The sequence below is a fragment of the Sarcophilus harrisii genome, chromosome 1, assembly GCF_902635505.1.
Source record: "Sarcophilus harrisii chromosome 1, mSarHar1.11, whole genome shotgun sequence".
Taxonomy (NCBI): domain Eukaryota; kingdom Metazoa; phylum Chordata; class Mammalia; order Dasyuromorphia; family Dasyuridae; genus Sarcophilus; species Sarcophilus harrisii.
Window position 1 is genome coordinate 585,462,014 of NC_045426.1, and position 17,561 is coordinate 585,479,574.

At 35.1% G+C, this 17,561-nt stretch overlaps 1 protein-coding gene across 3 annotated transcripts in view; it reads left to right on the top strand.

Moving 5' to 3' along the window:
- Positions 1-2,795: 2,795 nt before the first annotated feature.
- Positions 2,796-17,561, top strand: part of FZD6 (frizzled class receptor 6) — a 56,541-nt gene continuing 41,775 nt past the window's right edge. Inside the window, exons 1-2 of one of the 3 annotated variants that reach the window (XM_031947073.1) lie at positions 2,796-3,018; positions 4,647-4,977. In XM_031947073.1, coding sequence (XP_031802933.1) covers positions 4,783-4,977 — 195 coding nt within the window. In that variant the 5' untranslated portion in view covers positions 2,796-3,018; positions 4,647-4,782. The other 2 variants (XM_003760311.4, XM_031947074.1) reach the window with 2 other exon arrangements.

Here is a 17,561-nt window from a genome sequence, read left to right on the forward strand (position 1 = left end):
CATAAAATTCAAAAAGACTGAAAAGGTAGGTAGGGGTAGATTATGAAGGATTTTGAATGTCAAAAAGAGGATTTCATATTTGATCCTAGAGGTGACAGGGAGCCACTAGAGTTTATTAAGTATGGGAGTGGCATGTATTTTAGGAAAATCATTTTAGCATCTGAATAGAGGATAAACTGGAGTGGGGAGAGATTGGTGGCAGTCACACCAATCAGCAGACTACTGCAATAATTCAGGCAGAGGTGATGGATGACCTGCCTTAGAATGGAGGCAGGATCAGAGGAGAGAAAGGGACATAGAAGACATACATTGGCAGGCAACAGCCTTTGGCAACAGATTGGAAATGGGAGATAAGGGCAAGAGAGAGTGAAGAATTAAGAATACTTGAATTGAAGAGGGTTTAAGGGGTAAAGAGGAGTTCCATTTTGCACGTGTTGAGTTTAAGATGTCTACAGGACATCCAGCTTGAGATGTCTAATGAGCAGTTGGATATGTGAGATTGGAGAACCAGCAATGAGGTCCAGCAAAGGAGACTGAGCAAGAGCAATTAGATAGGTAGAAAAACTAGAAGAGAAGCGAGTAAGAAAATGTAGAGAAAGAGAGCATCAAATAGAAAAGGGTGATTTAGAGTGTCAAAGGTTGCAGAGGCCAAGAAGAATGAGTACTGAGAAAAGGTCATTGAATATGTTGGAGAGAGGAGTTTCAGTTCAATGATGAGGTTGGAAGCCTTGTCTTATGAAGATAAAATGAGATAATATTATAAGGTGCTTACAAACCTTAAAGCACTATATAAATTCTAGCTACTATTACTTTTGCTAAACTATTTTTGTTTCACAAAGTAAGCTGTGGATGATTTTTTTTTAAGTGGATTTCTTTATCTGGATAGTTGAAGTTGCTCATACAACTCAGTTCTAAGATTTGCTAATACTTTGCAACCATTTCATATTTTCTAAATTTCAAGAGCTTTGGAAATTTACTGTTGCTGCCTTTCTGAAGCCTCATGTTTTTAATGAGTCAACCTGGGGCTTTTCAGAACTCTTTAACAAAAATAGTGATGTCTTTCAAGGATATCCCCTCACCACAAACCTAGAGAAGTAACTAGATATCTGAGATCATATGTAAAGTTGTAATGAATCAGATTTTGGCTGGATATAAATATAGATGTCTTCACAAACAGAGGTATATGAAAGTGACTTGCTTGACATAGAGGATTTCCCCCTTACTATAGGTCTTCCTGGAAAAGACTTATGACTATTTATTTTAGATGTTTTTAAGGGGAATTCTTTATCAATTTTGGATTGCACTAGAAAACATTAAAGACATTAGAAAGTTTCAAAAGATTTAGAGATGGAAGAATCTTATAGCCCACTTAGTTAAAAAAAAATATTTTTTAAGCATATGAGGTAAATAGTATCAGGAGAAATTAAATCAATTGCCTCAGCTCACACACTTAGTATGAAGCAGAGTCAGCATATGAATAATGGCCTCCTCTAGTATGGAAAAATACATGCTTAGTTGCCTATCAACAAGAGAAATTCAGTGTCTTATAATTAATATTAAACCCGGGTTGAACTATTTCTTTATGTTGTTTAAATCATAATTCAAATAGGTTTGAAACTTGCTTGACAAGTGCATTGTACTGAATTCTTACAGTGCCAGGGTTAGACATGAAGTCACTTCTTTTCTCAGATATCAACTATGGTCCTAAAAGCTTCTAGTAGTGTAAAATCATAAATGTGTAAATGTGTATATATACTTATGTATAGATGTATATACACATGTATTCTTAGGCATACTATATATATATATATATATATATATATATATATGTATATATACATATATGCCTGTGTGATATGTATCTATGTATACACACCTATCCATATCTATATCCATATATCTTATTCCAGATAAATGAATTTAAAGAAAAATCCTTGCATTCCTCCTTTCCTTTTCTTTCCCTTTTCCCTTTTGTTTCCCTTTTCCCTTTCCTTTCCCTTTTCCCTTTTCCCTTTCCTTTTTCCCTTTTCCCTTTCCTTTCCCTTTTCCCTTTCCTTTCCCTTTCCTTTCCCTTTTCCCTTTCCTTTCCCTTTTCCCTTTCCTTTCTTTTCCTTTCCTTTCCCTTTCCCTTTCCTTTTCCTTTCCTTTCCTTTTCCCTTTTCTTTCCCTTTTCCCTTTCCTTTCCCTTTTCCCTTTCCTTTCCCTTTTCCCTTTTCCCTTTCCTTTTTCCCTTTTCCCTTTCCTTTCCCTTTTCCCTTTCCTTTCCCTTTCCTTTCCCTTTTCCCTTTCCTTTCCCTTTTCCCTTTCTTTCTCTTCCTTTCCTTTCCTTTCCTCCCTCTCTCTCCCTCCTTCTCTTCCTTCCTTCCTTCCTTCCTTCCTTCCTTCCTCCTTCCTTCCTTCCTTCATTTCAAGAAGGACTTGGGAAGCAATTCTGAGAAACCAAGCTCAGCACACTTCTATACAGATGAACTCTGATAGCAAAGGAAGACTAAAAGTTTTTTAGAAGATAAATTAGGCCAAGGTAATACGCTTCATATGGAATTCTAGAATTAAAATAGGGTTGTTTTCCTGGTTACTTTAAGCTTCTGACAGTAAAACTTGAGAAGCGCAGTCACGGTGCAAAGGAAACCACGTCTGGAGTCCCCTTCCCCTTCCGAGTGGGTGATTCTGGGACTGATCACTTTCGGGACATTACCCTAGGAATGGCTACGTTCGAACCAGGCGTGTCCCACCTAAGCACCAGCTCAGATAGCTCGGGAGCCACGCGCTACCCTGGGAGACTACTTTGCACGGAGCCCTCAGCTACTGAAAACAAGAGAAGAAAAGCCGGGCTGTTCCTTCTTCAAAGGGCGCCTCATTTCGAGGTTCAGAGAGTGCTTCATAGATGCTAATTACACTGAGCCTCGCCAGACCCTGGGGAACAAGACACAGCACAGTTCCGCGCGCGCTCTGCCGCTTCCCAGCGGGGAAGCCGTGACCTGGCGCCGCTTCAGTCCTTCGAGGACTGTACAAAAGCAGGTGGGAAAAGGGAGCTTCTCTTCCCCCCTTCGCAGTCACATACAACCAGGATTTGCCACGTCCCCCGCGCCCTGTCCCCCGCGCACGGAGCCTCGGGCGGGCGCCCCCGTGCCGTGCGTTTCCCCAGAATCCTGCGGCGCTAGCACTGGTGCGGGGGCGGGGGAGCGCTTCCCTGCAGCCCCGGAGCCGCGAGCCCGGACCTGTCCCGGCTCGGCCTGCCCCAGCTCAGTCTCGCGGGATTCCCCAGCTCTCGCGCCCCGTGTGGCTCCCGATCCCGGCAACTAGCCAGAGCCATTTGCTCCCGCCGCGGGGACCCGAGGGAAGGGTGGCGGCGGCGGAGGAGGTGATAGCGGCGCTGGCGCTAACGCGGCTTACAAGCTGCCCACAGGTAAAGAGGTGGCCGTCGGGGTCCAGGCCATCCGTGCGCCACGGACTCGGGCTCCCTGACTGAACACCCATCGGGCTGCTAGCCGCCTGGAGGAGGGGGGGAGGGGGCGGTTGTCCAGGTAACGGGGAGCTCCTGCGGAGGGGCTGCACGCGCCGGAAGGGGATAGCCTCGTCCTAGTCCCGGTGCGCCGGAGGGCCCCTGAGCGCGCCGCGGCTACAGGTGCTTGCGGGTGGCGGCTGCGGTCATTGGCCGCTCCCGCTGAAACTTCCTCCCTAAATAGGAACCCCCTCAGCCACTTTCCGAGTTAGCTCGCGGCAGTCGCCCACCGGAGCGGGGGAGGAGACGGCGGGCCGGGGCGGGGACGGGTGCCCAGCTCGGGAGCAGGGGCAGCCACCTCCTGCTTGCGGCCGGGAGGACGGCTCTCTCCGGGTTTGGGTTGGCTGGCCCACCCGTGAAGGTGGTGCTTTGTGGGGGGTGGGGGAGCTGCAGTGGCTTTTTTTTTTTTTTTTTTTTTTTTTGCTCGCCCACCTTGTGTCTGAATTCACGTTGTTAGTCCCTCGTTCCTGCTAGTTTTGGAGGGCAGGAGAGCGGCTGGAGAGTACGCGGAAATTATACTCCAGCTGTTGCTATGTAGGGTCATCTTTTTTAGACCTGGAAGTCATCCCTTTCCTTATTTTACAAATGAAACTAAAACTGAGAGAAACAATTCCTTGCTAGGGGTCTAAACAGGTGGCAGATAGGTAGCAGAGCTGGGATTTTAACCTACATCCCCTGACGCCAAACGCCGTGTTCATTCTGTACGGTGCACGGAGCCAGAGAAAGTTCATAGATCTAGGAATTTTATTCCAGACTCTCCTATTTACTAATTGTGATCCTTGTACTTCTTTGGGCTACAGTTTTCGCTTTTATTAAATAAGGCAGTTGCACTAAATGACCTCTATGGTCTCCCAAACTACTATAATTCTGTAATTTCTTTGTGATTCATTTTCACCAGCATTCTTCTCCCCATCCCTATCTACCTGTTTTAGCACTCTTTGCTTGCATACTTGTGTGTGTCGAATGTGCAACACAATAATACGGATTTTATGAGTGCTCCTTAAAAATAATGGAAACGTGGCTTTCTTCTTTAAAAATCATCCAATTTAATGAACATAATTTTAAACTTGATTCACCTTGATAATTGTATCTGAATTTAAAATTGTGACTGAAGTTGATGATGTGTCCTTGCTTGGTTTTACAGTTAAAAATAAGGAAGTAAATTTCAATAAAACAACCTACTAGAGAATGGTGAAATAATGAAAAGAGCAATCTGAATAACTTTTTGGTGATGCTGCTTAACAAAGCCGAAATAACAGCATTCCAGATCATGTGGTGAAATGAGAAATTTGAAGAAAATGGAAGCATTCCTATTTTTTGTGCTGTGTATAATGTTGCCCTTCATAAGAGGGCACAGTTTTTTCACCTGTGAACCAATTACTGTTCCCAAATGTGTGAAAATGACCTACAATATGACATTTTTCCCTAATTTGATGGGGCATTATGACCAGTCTATTGCTGCAGTGGAAATGGAGGTAAGTTGTTCTTTCTTTAATGAAGTTTTGTCAAACATTCTGATAGTAAACTACAGGTAAAACTTTTATCTACTCAGTAGGTAGATGTACTTCTAAAGTTGTATATGTCAAATAATTTAATTACACATGGAAAGTTAGCTTATTTAAATGAATTCTATGGGACTTCCTCATAAGAGTTACTAAAATAAATAAAAGTTTATTAAATAGTAACTTTTATGAACTTAAGAATTCTTCCTTAATTAATCTTTTTAAAAACCTTTAATCTTTTAATATATCATTTGCTTAAAATGGGAATACACTTGTATAGAATTGTAGCAATGAGCAATTTTGAAATGTCTTGTAGTAATTAATATCTAGTTATCTAAATGGAATATAATTTTCCCCAAATTTTATACTAAATTTTTTCTTACTTCAACAAAAAGTCATTTCATTTCTAAGAATTACACTTTCAGAAAATCCTTCATACTTCTTTGAATAATAATGTAAACAATATAAAGAAATAGTTTAACCTAAGTTCTCATGTTAAATCATGAGATATTATATTTAACAGTCTCATTTCTCTAGACAAAGGAGTTTTTTTCTTTCAAGACCTGGCTCAACTGCCACTTTCTACATAAAGTCTCTCCTGATTCCTTGAGCTACTAGTGCACTCCATTCACAAATTACCTGATAGAGAAGAGGCATGTATGTTAAGTGCTAGGCTCATGATTAAGTGCTTTTTACAAATATTTTCTCACATTTTATCCTGCAAAGTAGATGTTATTATTATTCACATTTTATATTTGAGGAAAGTGAAGCAAACAGATTAAGTAAGTTACTTAGGGCCGGCCACTCAACTAGTGATTGTCTGAGACCAGATTTCAACTCGGTTGTTTAGAGACCTAGCATTCTCCATCCATTGCACCACCTATTTACTCTGTTTGTATATATTCTATACTTATATTTGTTTATGGGGATGGAAAGATTCATTTTGGTCTTTATATTCCCAGACTTAGCAGAATCCCTAACACAAAGTAAACATTTAATAAATGTTTATTAACATATTTGTGTGTGAATAATACTTTTTTTTTTTTTTTTTTACTGGACCTTTGATTTCTTAAGTGTAGGGAGCTCCTGTTGAAGGTTTTCTTTAACAGTGCAGGTCAGCACCTGCTTTGCAATTTTTAGTCTAAGAGATTTATCTCCAACTCAAAAAGAGCTTAAGTGACTGGCACAACAAAACTATGTCATAGAAAATCTGCTGTCAAAGGTGAGATGTGAACATAATCCTGCTTCAAAATCCTTTTCTCTAGCCATTAGGCTCTGTTGTCTTTTGAATGTGTGTATATTCCTACTTATTTGAATGTTGAGTTGAACAATATGAAGAACAATTCAATCTAAATTTAATATTAAATTATGAGATGAGTTTAGGTTATAACTCAAGACTTGATTCAAGTACCATCTTTTCCATGAAGCCTTTCCTGATTGAGAAAATATATATATATATATATAAATATATATATATGTATAATATATGTTTTTATAATATATGTGCAATCTATCTCACTAGCCAGCCATTTATTATTCTTTAAGATGATGAAAAAATAGGATTGAATGATTGGTAGAACTGAAAGATTGATTCTCTGGGAGCTTTGCTTTTACTTCAGGTTAAACTGCATAAATGTTGCTAATATACGAAAATTATGGGGCCAGGAGGAAGAAGGAAAAAGAAGGTGCAAGTAGGAAGAAAGAGAAAACCAAACCTACCTCAAAGTTGGGGGGGATTAAGGGAAGATACCTTTTGATGTGGGACTTGTACTAACAACTATTGCCTTAGGTGCTACTCATTATCACCACCTCTTATTTAGAGATATGCAAATGTAGGTAGGTTGAGAGAATAAAGAGTTACCTGTAGCAGCAGGTATACTTATCCTACTATACAGATCTAGAAAGCTGATCTAACTTATGTTGGAAGACAGCACTACTTATCATTTTTATCAAGAAAGCAGCGTAGTCTAAAAAAGTTTTTCTCTAGGGAAAATCACCAATAGTTGAAATACTATATTGAACTTCATTTTATGCAAAGAATAGTTCTCAGCCTACTTGTTGTATAGAAGAGCTAGTTAAAGTATTTTTACAGTACACTACAAATTAAATACTAGAAGTCTTTAAGGTGTGTTTTTAACTAGTGCATTACAACATGGTAGATTTCAGTTTTTTAAATAGGGTGCATTCAATAATATGTATTGCATTCTTAGTTATATCGTCTATGATCTTTATATTATATCATGTATAATTACTCTTTGTATGAAAACTAAACTTTCATAGTATCTTTAAGCATTTTTGATAGCCTATTTCTTAAGAATCTCTTGTATATTTACCTAAAATGTTTGATCAATTGGCACTATATAAATAGTTCATCCTTTCATGAGATAAATTTGAATACTCACGTTGATCATGTGACATTCAGCTATTTAAACAGTACATTTTCCTTGGAAAACTATTTTAAAGGATATGTAAGGGATATATAATAACCACAATAATAAGGTAATAGGAACTAGTCTTTGTGAAATACTCCTTTACTATTTATATCTAGCATTAAAACTTCCTTGTGAGATGTTATTGAATCTTTTGCTATTTTAAAAAAACCCGGCACCAATCATTTTAGCAAATTTCAGGGGCTATAGAAAGGTCACTTCTGTTTAATAATTGTATATTAACCATATTAATTGTCCTTACTATTTAAGTTGTATTGCTTCATTTTATACTTTTCTGAATTTAAAGGGACAAAAGGAAAAATCAAGTGGGCCACCTGCTCCTTTCCTAGCTACTCAGAGAGACAGGGGGTGTAAATGGTGTAAAGAACTTTTTTTAAAACAAGTTTTCATTAGACTTTTTGTTTCCAGAAAAAGTTTTATATGGAACTGTATAAGGCAAGCTTTTGCAATGACTGCCTAGAAACAAAGCAGGAAATACTTAAAATAACAGATTTTTAGGGATTAAAGATCTATTAGGGGTAAACTTGTCTAATCCTGTACTTGTATATAAAATTGCCAATAAATGATCATCAAACCTCCGTTTAAATACTATTGAGTGATGAGGAACTTATTACCTCATGATACATCATATTGCATTTTTTGTATATGTTTAGTTATTAAAACATTTAGCTAATTTTTTTAACAGATTGTTGTCTAGTCATGTCTATTCCATTCTGTATTTGCATAGTTGATTTTCAAATACTGAAGTGTAGGACATTGTATATCTTTGTATTTTATTTTATCTTTTAGTTTTAGTTTATTTTTGCCTATTGACTTTTTACAATATCTTAATACTGTCAATTTACTGTGCTAGTTATATATTCCAACTTTGTTTTATCTCCTAATAAGAAACGCAGAAATTCTTTTTCAAATAGCTTATAAATATTAATGGAGCAGGTTACAATGATGTTTATATTTTTCCCACTGTGCTTTGTAATTCTTGTCCATTCCTATTCTGCCTTAGTCCTTTTAATTTTTTTTTTAATGGATGTTTAGTCCTCAACTATGAAATCATACTTATATGTTGCATTGTGGCATTAAGGTTCTCCTGATTTTGTGTGTATGTGTTTTTAAGCTTTTCCAGCAAAATCTAAGCACTAGTGAATTCTACCTAAACTGGAATGTTTTCATATATGGCTCAGTGATCAACTATGTCTTGTCTGAAGGACTAAACTATTTTTGGGTTTAGTGAGGCTCATAACCAGATTGGCTAAGGGGTGATGAAATTTGACCACAACAGAGATTGCAGCCTGCACCTAGTGGAAGGGAGTACTCATTGTTATGAAGCCATGGCTTTTTGAAGTGTTGGAAAATTTTTTAGAATTAATTGACCTTTATGAGTAGGAACAGATCTTCAAAATTGTCTAAGTATTATAAGTCATTTATGGGAACAATTTCTATTACCCTGTATTCCCAGACCTTATTATATGGTGTCTTTTTCATTTTATCTTTCCTGACTGTATCAGATGAGCCCGGAGTATTATTACAAATTCAAATTGAGATGTGTTAATTTAAGTTTTTGCCAGCTTTAAATCTTCTAGCTGTAACCCTGGAACAGTTTATTTGTAATGATTCTTGTTTGTTCCTTTTTAAAACTTTTTTTTGCACCTTCTATTTAAAGTCCATATCTAAATAAAATTTCACTATTATCAGGAAAAAGATACTACTGTCTCAATCATTCAGTTGAGACCATTCTTCCTAATAATTCTTGTCCATACCTTTATTCTCCAAATCAAATAATTATATCTAGGATGTAGACTTTTCCTTAAGTTCTAATGAACTGTGCAATTTAGTGTTGTTTTCTTCTTTACTCCTATTCCACCCTCAAATGTGGTTGTCAAACTGTATTCAGAGTCCTTCTTGACCAGCTTTTAAGTATTTGGGATAATGAGAGAACATTATTTAGTTTTTTGATTGAGTCATGGGATTGTTGGCCTCAAGTCAGTTTCTTTGTTCAAATAATGACACTTCCCTTTCAGCTCAGACAGGATGCATGGCCCAGTAATGTTGAGTTACTAACCTTTAGTGACATATCCTCTTTGGCAATATTATTTTAATAAAAATATAGTTTATGTTATTTTTTAATAGTATAGGTATGACATCTAGTTAATACTGAATTTCTGACTTATAAATGAGGATTATGGAATTATAGATTTAGAGCTGGAGGTGATCTTCATTCTGCAGATTCTGCAGAAACAGATAAATAGGTGAAATTATTTATCTAGGGTTACACAGCAATTAAACATTAAAAGGTAGCATTTGACAGTTCTTCTTGGCTGAAGTCAGCACCATGGTTACGAATAGTCATTAAAATGTTAGGATAAAAAGGTCACTTAGGTTTATTTCTTCTAGGAATTCAATGGGTAAGAAATAAGTATTAAGGCTTCCAACTTGCTATTAGAAGTCTCCCAATCTTGCATTACAAAGAATTAATATGTGTTTTCGTTGTACAATTTGACTTTTAAAGGCTATTTTGCACAGGCTAAGTGAAAAACAAATAGCTGCTGGTTTTCCATTGTGTCCAGTGCTCTCTAGAGCATTGTTTCTCAACTTCTGAGGCTAGCCTCCCTAGGGAAATTATGATCTCTTCCGGAAAAGGCTGAAACTAGTGTAGGAAAAATGGAAACAGGAACATTTTTTTTTTTCTTGCTGAATTGCTTTTATATAAGTCTGGGCAAAAGTAAAACTATGTATTGTGTTAGGAACAGCATGTGGTGATTCTACTTCTGTTGAATTCTAAAGGGAAATGAATAAAAAAACCTTCCTTTTCCTTTCCACCTGTTAATATGTTGTACAGAAACAATGTATTGTTTCCATATCCATGTCCATTTTTATAAATGGGTAGAGAAAGAAATGATAATTAGACAAAAAATCTCTTTCTATTGGCCAGCTATTCTTAAATATTTACAAGTTGCTTTATTATGAAATCTAATATATTCAATTCCTACTGCCATCTCTCCTAATCTTCCCCCCAAAGCTTTCATACCCAGCAACAAAATTTTCAATCTCCAGCTCCTTTAAGACATACCTGAGGTACTACATCATAAAAGGGCCTCTCGACTCCTGAAGTCTCCTCCCAAATTAATAGTATTTCCCCTCACCAAATTTCTTCTTTTTCACTTTGTATAATATTCTTTGTATTGGGGCAGCTGGGTGAGGAAGTGAAGTCAGAAAAGTGAATCTTACTAGCTGTATTATCCTGAAAAAGTCACTTATTCCTGTTTGCCTCAGTTTCTTCATCTGTAAAATGAGTTGTAAAAAGATACTTACTGAAGGCAGACTACTCCTGTATCTTTGCCAAGAAAATCCCAGATAGAATCACAAAGAATTGGATATAATTTAAAAATGATTGAACAATTTCCTTTGAAGTAATTCATTTTGATATGATATATTACGACTTTCTGCAAGGTACTGTGTGCTAGGTGTTAAGCATACAGAGATGAAAAATAGCACCTTCCTCAATATTAAAGAATTTATAACTTAATATGTAAACAAAGAAATGAGATAGTAGATGAATATATGAAGGACAAATTGAGAGAGCAAGACAAGTGCTAGAAGGAAATAAGACAGATCATTTCACTTGTGTTGGAGCAGGCTCCATGGAGAAATAGTATATGAGCTGGCTATGGAGTGATCTTTGTCAGTGATTATAATTCCATATGCCAATTTTTCATGGAAAATTGTGTGTGGAATATAATTCCAATTATATCACAACACGAATATCCCTGAATTTTAAAGATAAGAGCATTGCTGGAGATGGATGGGTGGAAAATAATGACTGACAGGTGAATTTACTTATTTCTTATTTTCTCTGTCAAAGAGAAATGATCTTTGGATCAAAAAGAAAAGAAAAAAAAGTAATAAGGAATTGATGCTCAAGATAAATATAGAATTAATAACAGAGAATTTTAAATCACTAGATCCAAATGAACTAGCTTTCAGCACGCTGAAAGAATCATCTGTTAACCAAATTTGATGCTGTTTTCCACCTCTGTGCACTTTCACAAACTATCTCCCATTCCTGAAATGTATTCCTGATTTGTTTTAATTTGAATGTCATTTCCATTATAAAGCCTTCCCTGATTTGTCCTATTGTTAATATGCTCTCCTCCTTCAATTTTCCTATGCTACTCTAATTTGTATACATATTCTGTTCTAATACAATGTAAGTTCCTTTAAAGCAGAAACTTTTGGGGCTTTATTTACTTATTTATTTATTTTGCCCTGGTATCCTCAGTGCCTCCCATCTTGCCTTGTACTTAGTATTTATTAAATGTTGCATCAGATTTGTTGAAACAGAGTTTGATTTTGTATTTCATAAATTTGTCAATCTGTGTGACTGAACATATAATTTGTTAAGTAAATCAACTGAAAGACTGTCTTATTTTCTCAAAAATTTCATCTGTACAGGTTCCCAAAGATTTTATGAAAATAGCATAAAGGTCAGTGATGTTAACTTATAATTCAGTTGCCTGTTTTTGGCAGTACTATCCTTGATCTTTTATATTTAATATTCCTTCTCTAAGAGTTCTTGAAAATGAGTTCTTGTTTGTTTAAAATTGTCAACAAACCTCACAGAAGGAATCTCAAAGCAGTCTAGTCCAATTTTTATTTGATCTAGTATCTCCTATGCAACAGTCTTCAGCAAGTAGCCATCTAGCCTTTTTTTGAAGACCTCTTTTGTGTTCTAGCTTGGATTTAAAGATGTTTATTTGCTTGGCTCTAGGTACTTTTTTCATCTTCACTTTATTGAATGTCATTGCCTTATTGTACACATGTCAAGGACTGAGAGGTTTTAGAGCATAGACGTAATTTTACACACCATGAAGATGAGATTCACTTATTTTGACACATTTTCAGAGTTCTTTCATTTCACATTTTTTTTGTTTTTCCTAGTTAAATTGTAAATTTAATTGTAAAAGCTTTCAGGATGATTTGACTTAGGTCTTACTAAGCTTTTAGAAGACTCACTTTTTTACATGCTATTTTTGTTGCTGTTTTGTGAAGCAATGCTTTTTCTAAAATTCCATCTTCTTTTATATAGATACATAAATGTGTGCATATGCATGCAATATATTTCCAGATTCCTTACAATTTAAAAATATAAATCTGTTATCACATTTTGATACAATAGATGTTTCCCATTATATACCAGAATAATCCTTTTTTATAAGCTAAATTCCCAGAGAAAACAATTTGTGTATTATTAATAGATTGAAGAAATGTGTCCTCTAAATTTGAGAGAATGATACTAACATTGCCTTTCTATTTTAAAACAATTTTGTTGCCTCTTAATTTAGTGTTGAAAAAAATATGGCCTGGTCATGAAGAGAAATTGAAAGTTAGCTAGGATACAACTCATGTGCTTCATTGGTATCCTTATAATCACAGGAAAATAGGAAGAATCTCAGATTTAAATGAACAAGCTTTCTTTAACTAATCTTAAGAAGATGTAGACAGTGTCATAAAATGTCTGGGATTATGAGCCACATCATTATAAGAAGTATCTACAACTGAAATTCCTTACATTTGAATTATTAGAATAATGCTGGTTTTATTAGTGCTGCAGGAAGTTTGTATGTTCTTTTGGTTCTGTATTCCTTGTTCTCTCTTATTTCATGTAACTCTATTAGTGTCTAAATATTCCATAATTTTTCATCAATTTCCAATGATATTGTTTCCAACTTTTAGTTACAACAAATAATGCTGCTGGTGAAATTTTTACCCATGTGGGACTTTTCTTACTGAATTACCTATTAGAAATATTCACCTATGTTCCAGGGTTCCTCCCTTCTCACAATAGGGCCTGATGGTTTTCCCTAAATCTTCCAGGGGAGGAAGGGGAAGATTCAGATTATACTTCCCTTAATGCAGTTTTCAAGTAGCTTCTGCCTGTGTTGACATGCCTTCTTGGTTACCTAAGGACAGAAGGCCTTTCCCCTTAATGGGTCAGTGCCTTTTAGACTTAGTGGAGGCTGTAACATCATAAAAGTCACCACATCCTGATATGTTGACCAGACACATTTTCATATAGAGAAAGGGGACAAGTTATCGGAAATTAAGTGCTGTTAAATCCTTGTTATACCAGAGCTAGTAAACCTTTTGTTAATTCTCCAGTGATATGTAGTGCCTTATTTCATCCCAACTCTGAACCTGAATTACAGAGTCCTAGAGTCAAAATGGTTCCTTAGCAAATCCCAGTTGAGACATTTCTAGATCAAGCATATGAATATTTAGTATCTTCTTTGCCATAATTCCAAATTCTTTTTTAGAGTGGTTGTATCAAGTCATGGCTCCAGCAATAATTACTGCAACAGTGAGTTTCCCCATCTTTTTAAAAACAGTTTTGCTAGGTTGGTGCTATAAAGTCATATCTTAGTGTTGTTTTAATTTACTTTTCATTTGCATCACTATTTTACTTATTTCCATTTTAAACTAGATAAGTAAAATTGGTATGTGACAGTATATAACATAATAAAACAAAATGATTTTATGTGAATCTGAAGTTATTTATTGTGCATAACTTACTTTTGAAAACGTAATAAATTCAACATGTAACTTTTAAAGTTATCTAACTCATTTTTTCATTTTTACAATTTTATCAGTGTCTTGTTTTTACATTACAAATATTTACTCCTGTTTCAGGAAAAGTGTCTTTTAGCTCAGTAAAACTAATAATATATTGGCTTAATATGAAAGGTAATGTAATATTTCACATCTATGACATTCTCTGTTTTTAAGACATTAATAGAAATCAATTTCTTCTTCTCACTCCTTATTCCACTGGGTAAAAAATAGAAAGATTTCTTATGACACATATAGTCAAGCAAAACAATTTTTCTCAGTGGCTTTCTCTCTGCCCCACCCAAACATACATATATCTCATTCTGCACCTTATATCCATTATCTCGCTGTAATAGAAATATTTCATCATCAATTTTCTGGAATCATGAATGGTCAGTATATTGATTGTAGTTCCTGTAGCTTTTGTAGTTGTTTGGTTTTATGGTGTTGTCATGTAGACTATTTCTCTTTCGGCTCATTTCATTCTTTGTTAATTTATAAAACTACTCAAAATTGTTTGTTTTTAATAAATATTTTTGGGGGCCAAGGAAATCGGGATTAAGTGACTTGCTCAGAGTCACACATCTAATAAATGTGTAGTGTTGCATTTGAACTCAAGTTCTCCTGACTTCAGGGCCAATGCTTTATCCCCTGCACCACTTAGCTGCCCCCTCCCTTTTTTATTAATATTTATGTTATAGTATAAATGGTTCAGTTTCTGCTCACTTTATTCCGGATTATTTCACATAAATCTTTGTATATATATTTTCTTATTTCTTAAAGCAGAGTAGTATTTCATCACAATTATATACCACTACTAATACTAATTCAGCCATTCCTTAGTGGTTAGATATCCTCTTAGTTTCCAGGATTTTTTAATACCACAAAAATTGTTATAAATATTTTTGTACATAAATTTTCCTTTCTTTGATTTTTTTTGGAGGGGAATGGGAAATAGGCCTCGCAATAGTATAACTGGATTAAAGGAGTTTTTGTGTAAATCTTCAGATTGCTTTCCAGAAAGATTGTGCCCACTGACAGGTGTGCCAGCAATGCATCAATGTGCCTCTTTTCCCATATTGATTGTTTTCCTCTAATATAATTTTCCTTTTTCTGTCATCTTTGACACGCTGGGTGTGACATAGTCTGTGCATCTTTTTGGCCTTCCTTTGGTTCTTATGTTTAGATTTTTTTTAAGGTGCTTCAGTGACCCTTTTAATTTTCTTTTTTATCTACTTTATTTCTATTGACCCTTGCTTTCTTATTTGGCCCTATCATTGAAAAGAAGAAAAAAGTAAAACAAAGCATTTCTAAAATATGCATAATCAAATGATTTCCACATTGACTATATCAAAAATATATATCATTTTCTGTTTCTAGAGTCCCTTTGCTTTTTATCATAAGTTGGGAAGCAAACTTCTTCATCAGTTTCTCTCCTGAATTATAATTGGTTAGAGTCCTCAAGCCTGTCAAAGTTGTTTTTCTTTATAATATTATTGCATAAATTGTTTTCCTGATTCTGTTTATTTTTCTTTGCATCTCTTTATACAGGTTTTCTTAGCGTTCTTGAAATGGTACTTTTGGTAATTTTTCATGGTACAAAAATAGTCCATTACATTCATAGATCATAATTTGTTTAGTCATTCCCCAACTGATGGACATTCACTTGGTTTCTGATTCTTTACTACTACTAAAGATCTCTAAATATTTTTGGACTATAATTGCATTCTCTTGTTCTCTCTTTTACTCTTTGGGGTATATACTTATATAATGATATTGCTGGGTCAGAGTATAACAATATAGAGACATTAAAAATTATTTTTAAGAATGGCTAGTCCATATCATCCCCTCTAACAATATATTAATGTGCTTTTTCCTCCAACAATTTTCATTTTTCTTTTTTTAAGATCTTTAACAATCAGGTGGATGTGACAAAACTCCAAAGTAGCTTTTGTTTATATTTCTTGAACTTTTAATGACATGGAACATTTTTTTTTTTTACATTGCTGTTAATGGCTTACATGCGTTCCTTTGAAAATTGCCTGTGTATATCCTTTGACCATTTATCAGTTGAGGAATAGTTCTTTTAAAAACTTTTTTCAATAAATCTCACAATTATGTGTCAAAAAATTTGTCATTTAAAAAAAATCTTGTGTCCTAATTTCTCTCCATTTCTCTTGTCTTTTCTTTATCCTTGAGAAGGCAAGCACTTTTATTTTTGAATATAGGTGTGAGGTAATTAAAAATTCAGTAAAAAAGTTTCAATTTGCATTCATAACTCATCAGTTCCCTCTCTGGAGGTGAATAGAATTTTTGATCATGGGTCCTTTGGAATTGTCCCGTATTATTGTCTTGATCAGAGTAACAGTCTTTCACAGATGATTATTGTTACAATATTGTTATTACTGTGTCCAGTGTTTTAGAGTATGCACAATTTAATAGCCCTTTGGAAGTAGTTCCAAATTATTCTCCAGAATGTTTTGACTAGTTCATAATGATACATTAATGTCCACAATTAATGTCCATAAATGATACATTAATGTCCCAATTTTTCCACATCTCGTCAAGCATTTGTCATTTTCTTTTTCTATCATGTTATTTAATCTAATAAGTGTGAGGTGGTATCTCAGAATTGTTTTAATTTGGAGCATTTTTTCATGTGATTATTGGTAGCTTTGATTTCTTCTGAAAACTGCCTGTTCATATCCTTTGACTATCAAGTATGGAGTGACTCTTATTTTAGAAATTTGGCTCAGTTTCCTATATATTTGAGGAATGAAGTCTTTATCAGAGTAACATGTTGCAAATTCCCCCCTTCCCCCCAGTTTCTGTTTTCTAATTTTGTCTACCTTAATTTTGTTTGCACAAAACTACTTAATTTCAAGTAATCAAAATTGTCCTTTTTAATTTCCTGTAATCTCCTCTATCTCTTGTTTGGTCATAAAATCTTATCTATAGATCTGACAGTTATATTTTCCTATGCTCCCCTGATATTATTAATATAATATGCTTATGCTATTACCCTTTATAGCTAAATCATTTGTCTATTTTGATCTTATCTTGGTATATGGTGAGAAATGATGTTCTATACCTTGTTTCTTCCAAACTACTTTCCAGTTTGGCAAATGTTGAGTTCTTACCCCCAAAACTTGAATCTTTGGATTTATCAAACATTGGATTTACTATGGTCATATACTATTGGGCATAGTATTCCTAATCTAGTCCATTAATTCACCATTCTATCTCTTAGCCAGTATCAGGTTGTTTTGATGATTACGTTAATATAAGATAGTTTGAAATCTGGAACTGCTAAGCTGCCCTCCTTCACATTTTAAAAAGTGATTCTCTTGAAATTCTTGACATTTTGTTCTTCCAGATGACTTGTTACTATTTTTTCCCCTAGCTCTATAAAATAATTCCTTGGTAGTTTGATTGGTATGGCATTGAGTAAACAAATTATCATGGGAAGAATTGTCATTTTATTATATTGGCACAGCCTATCCA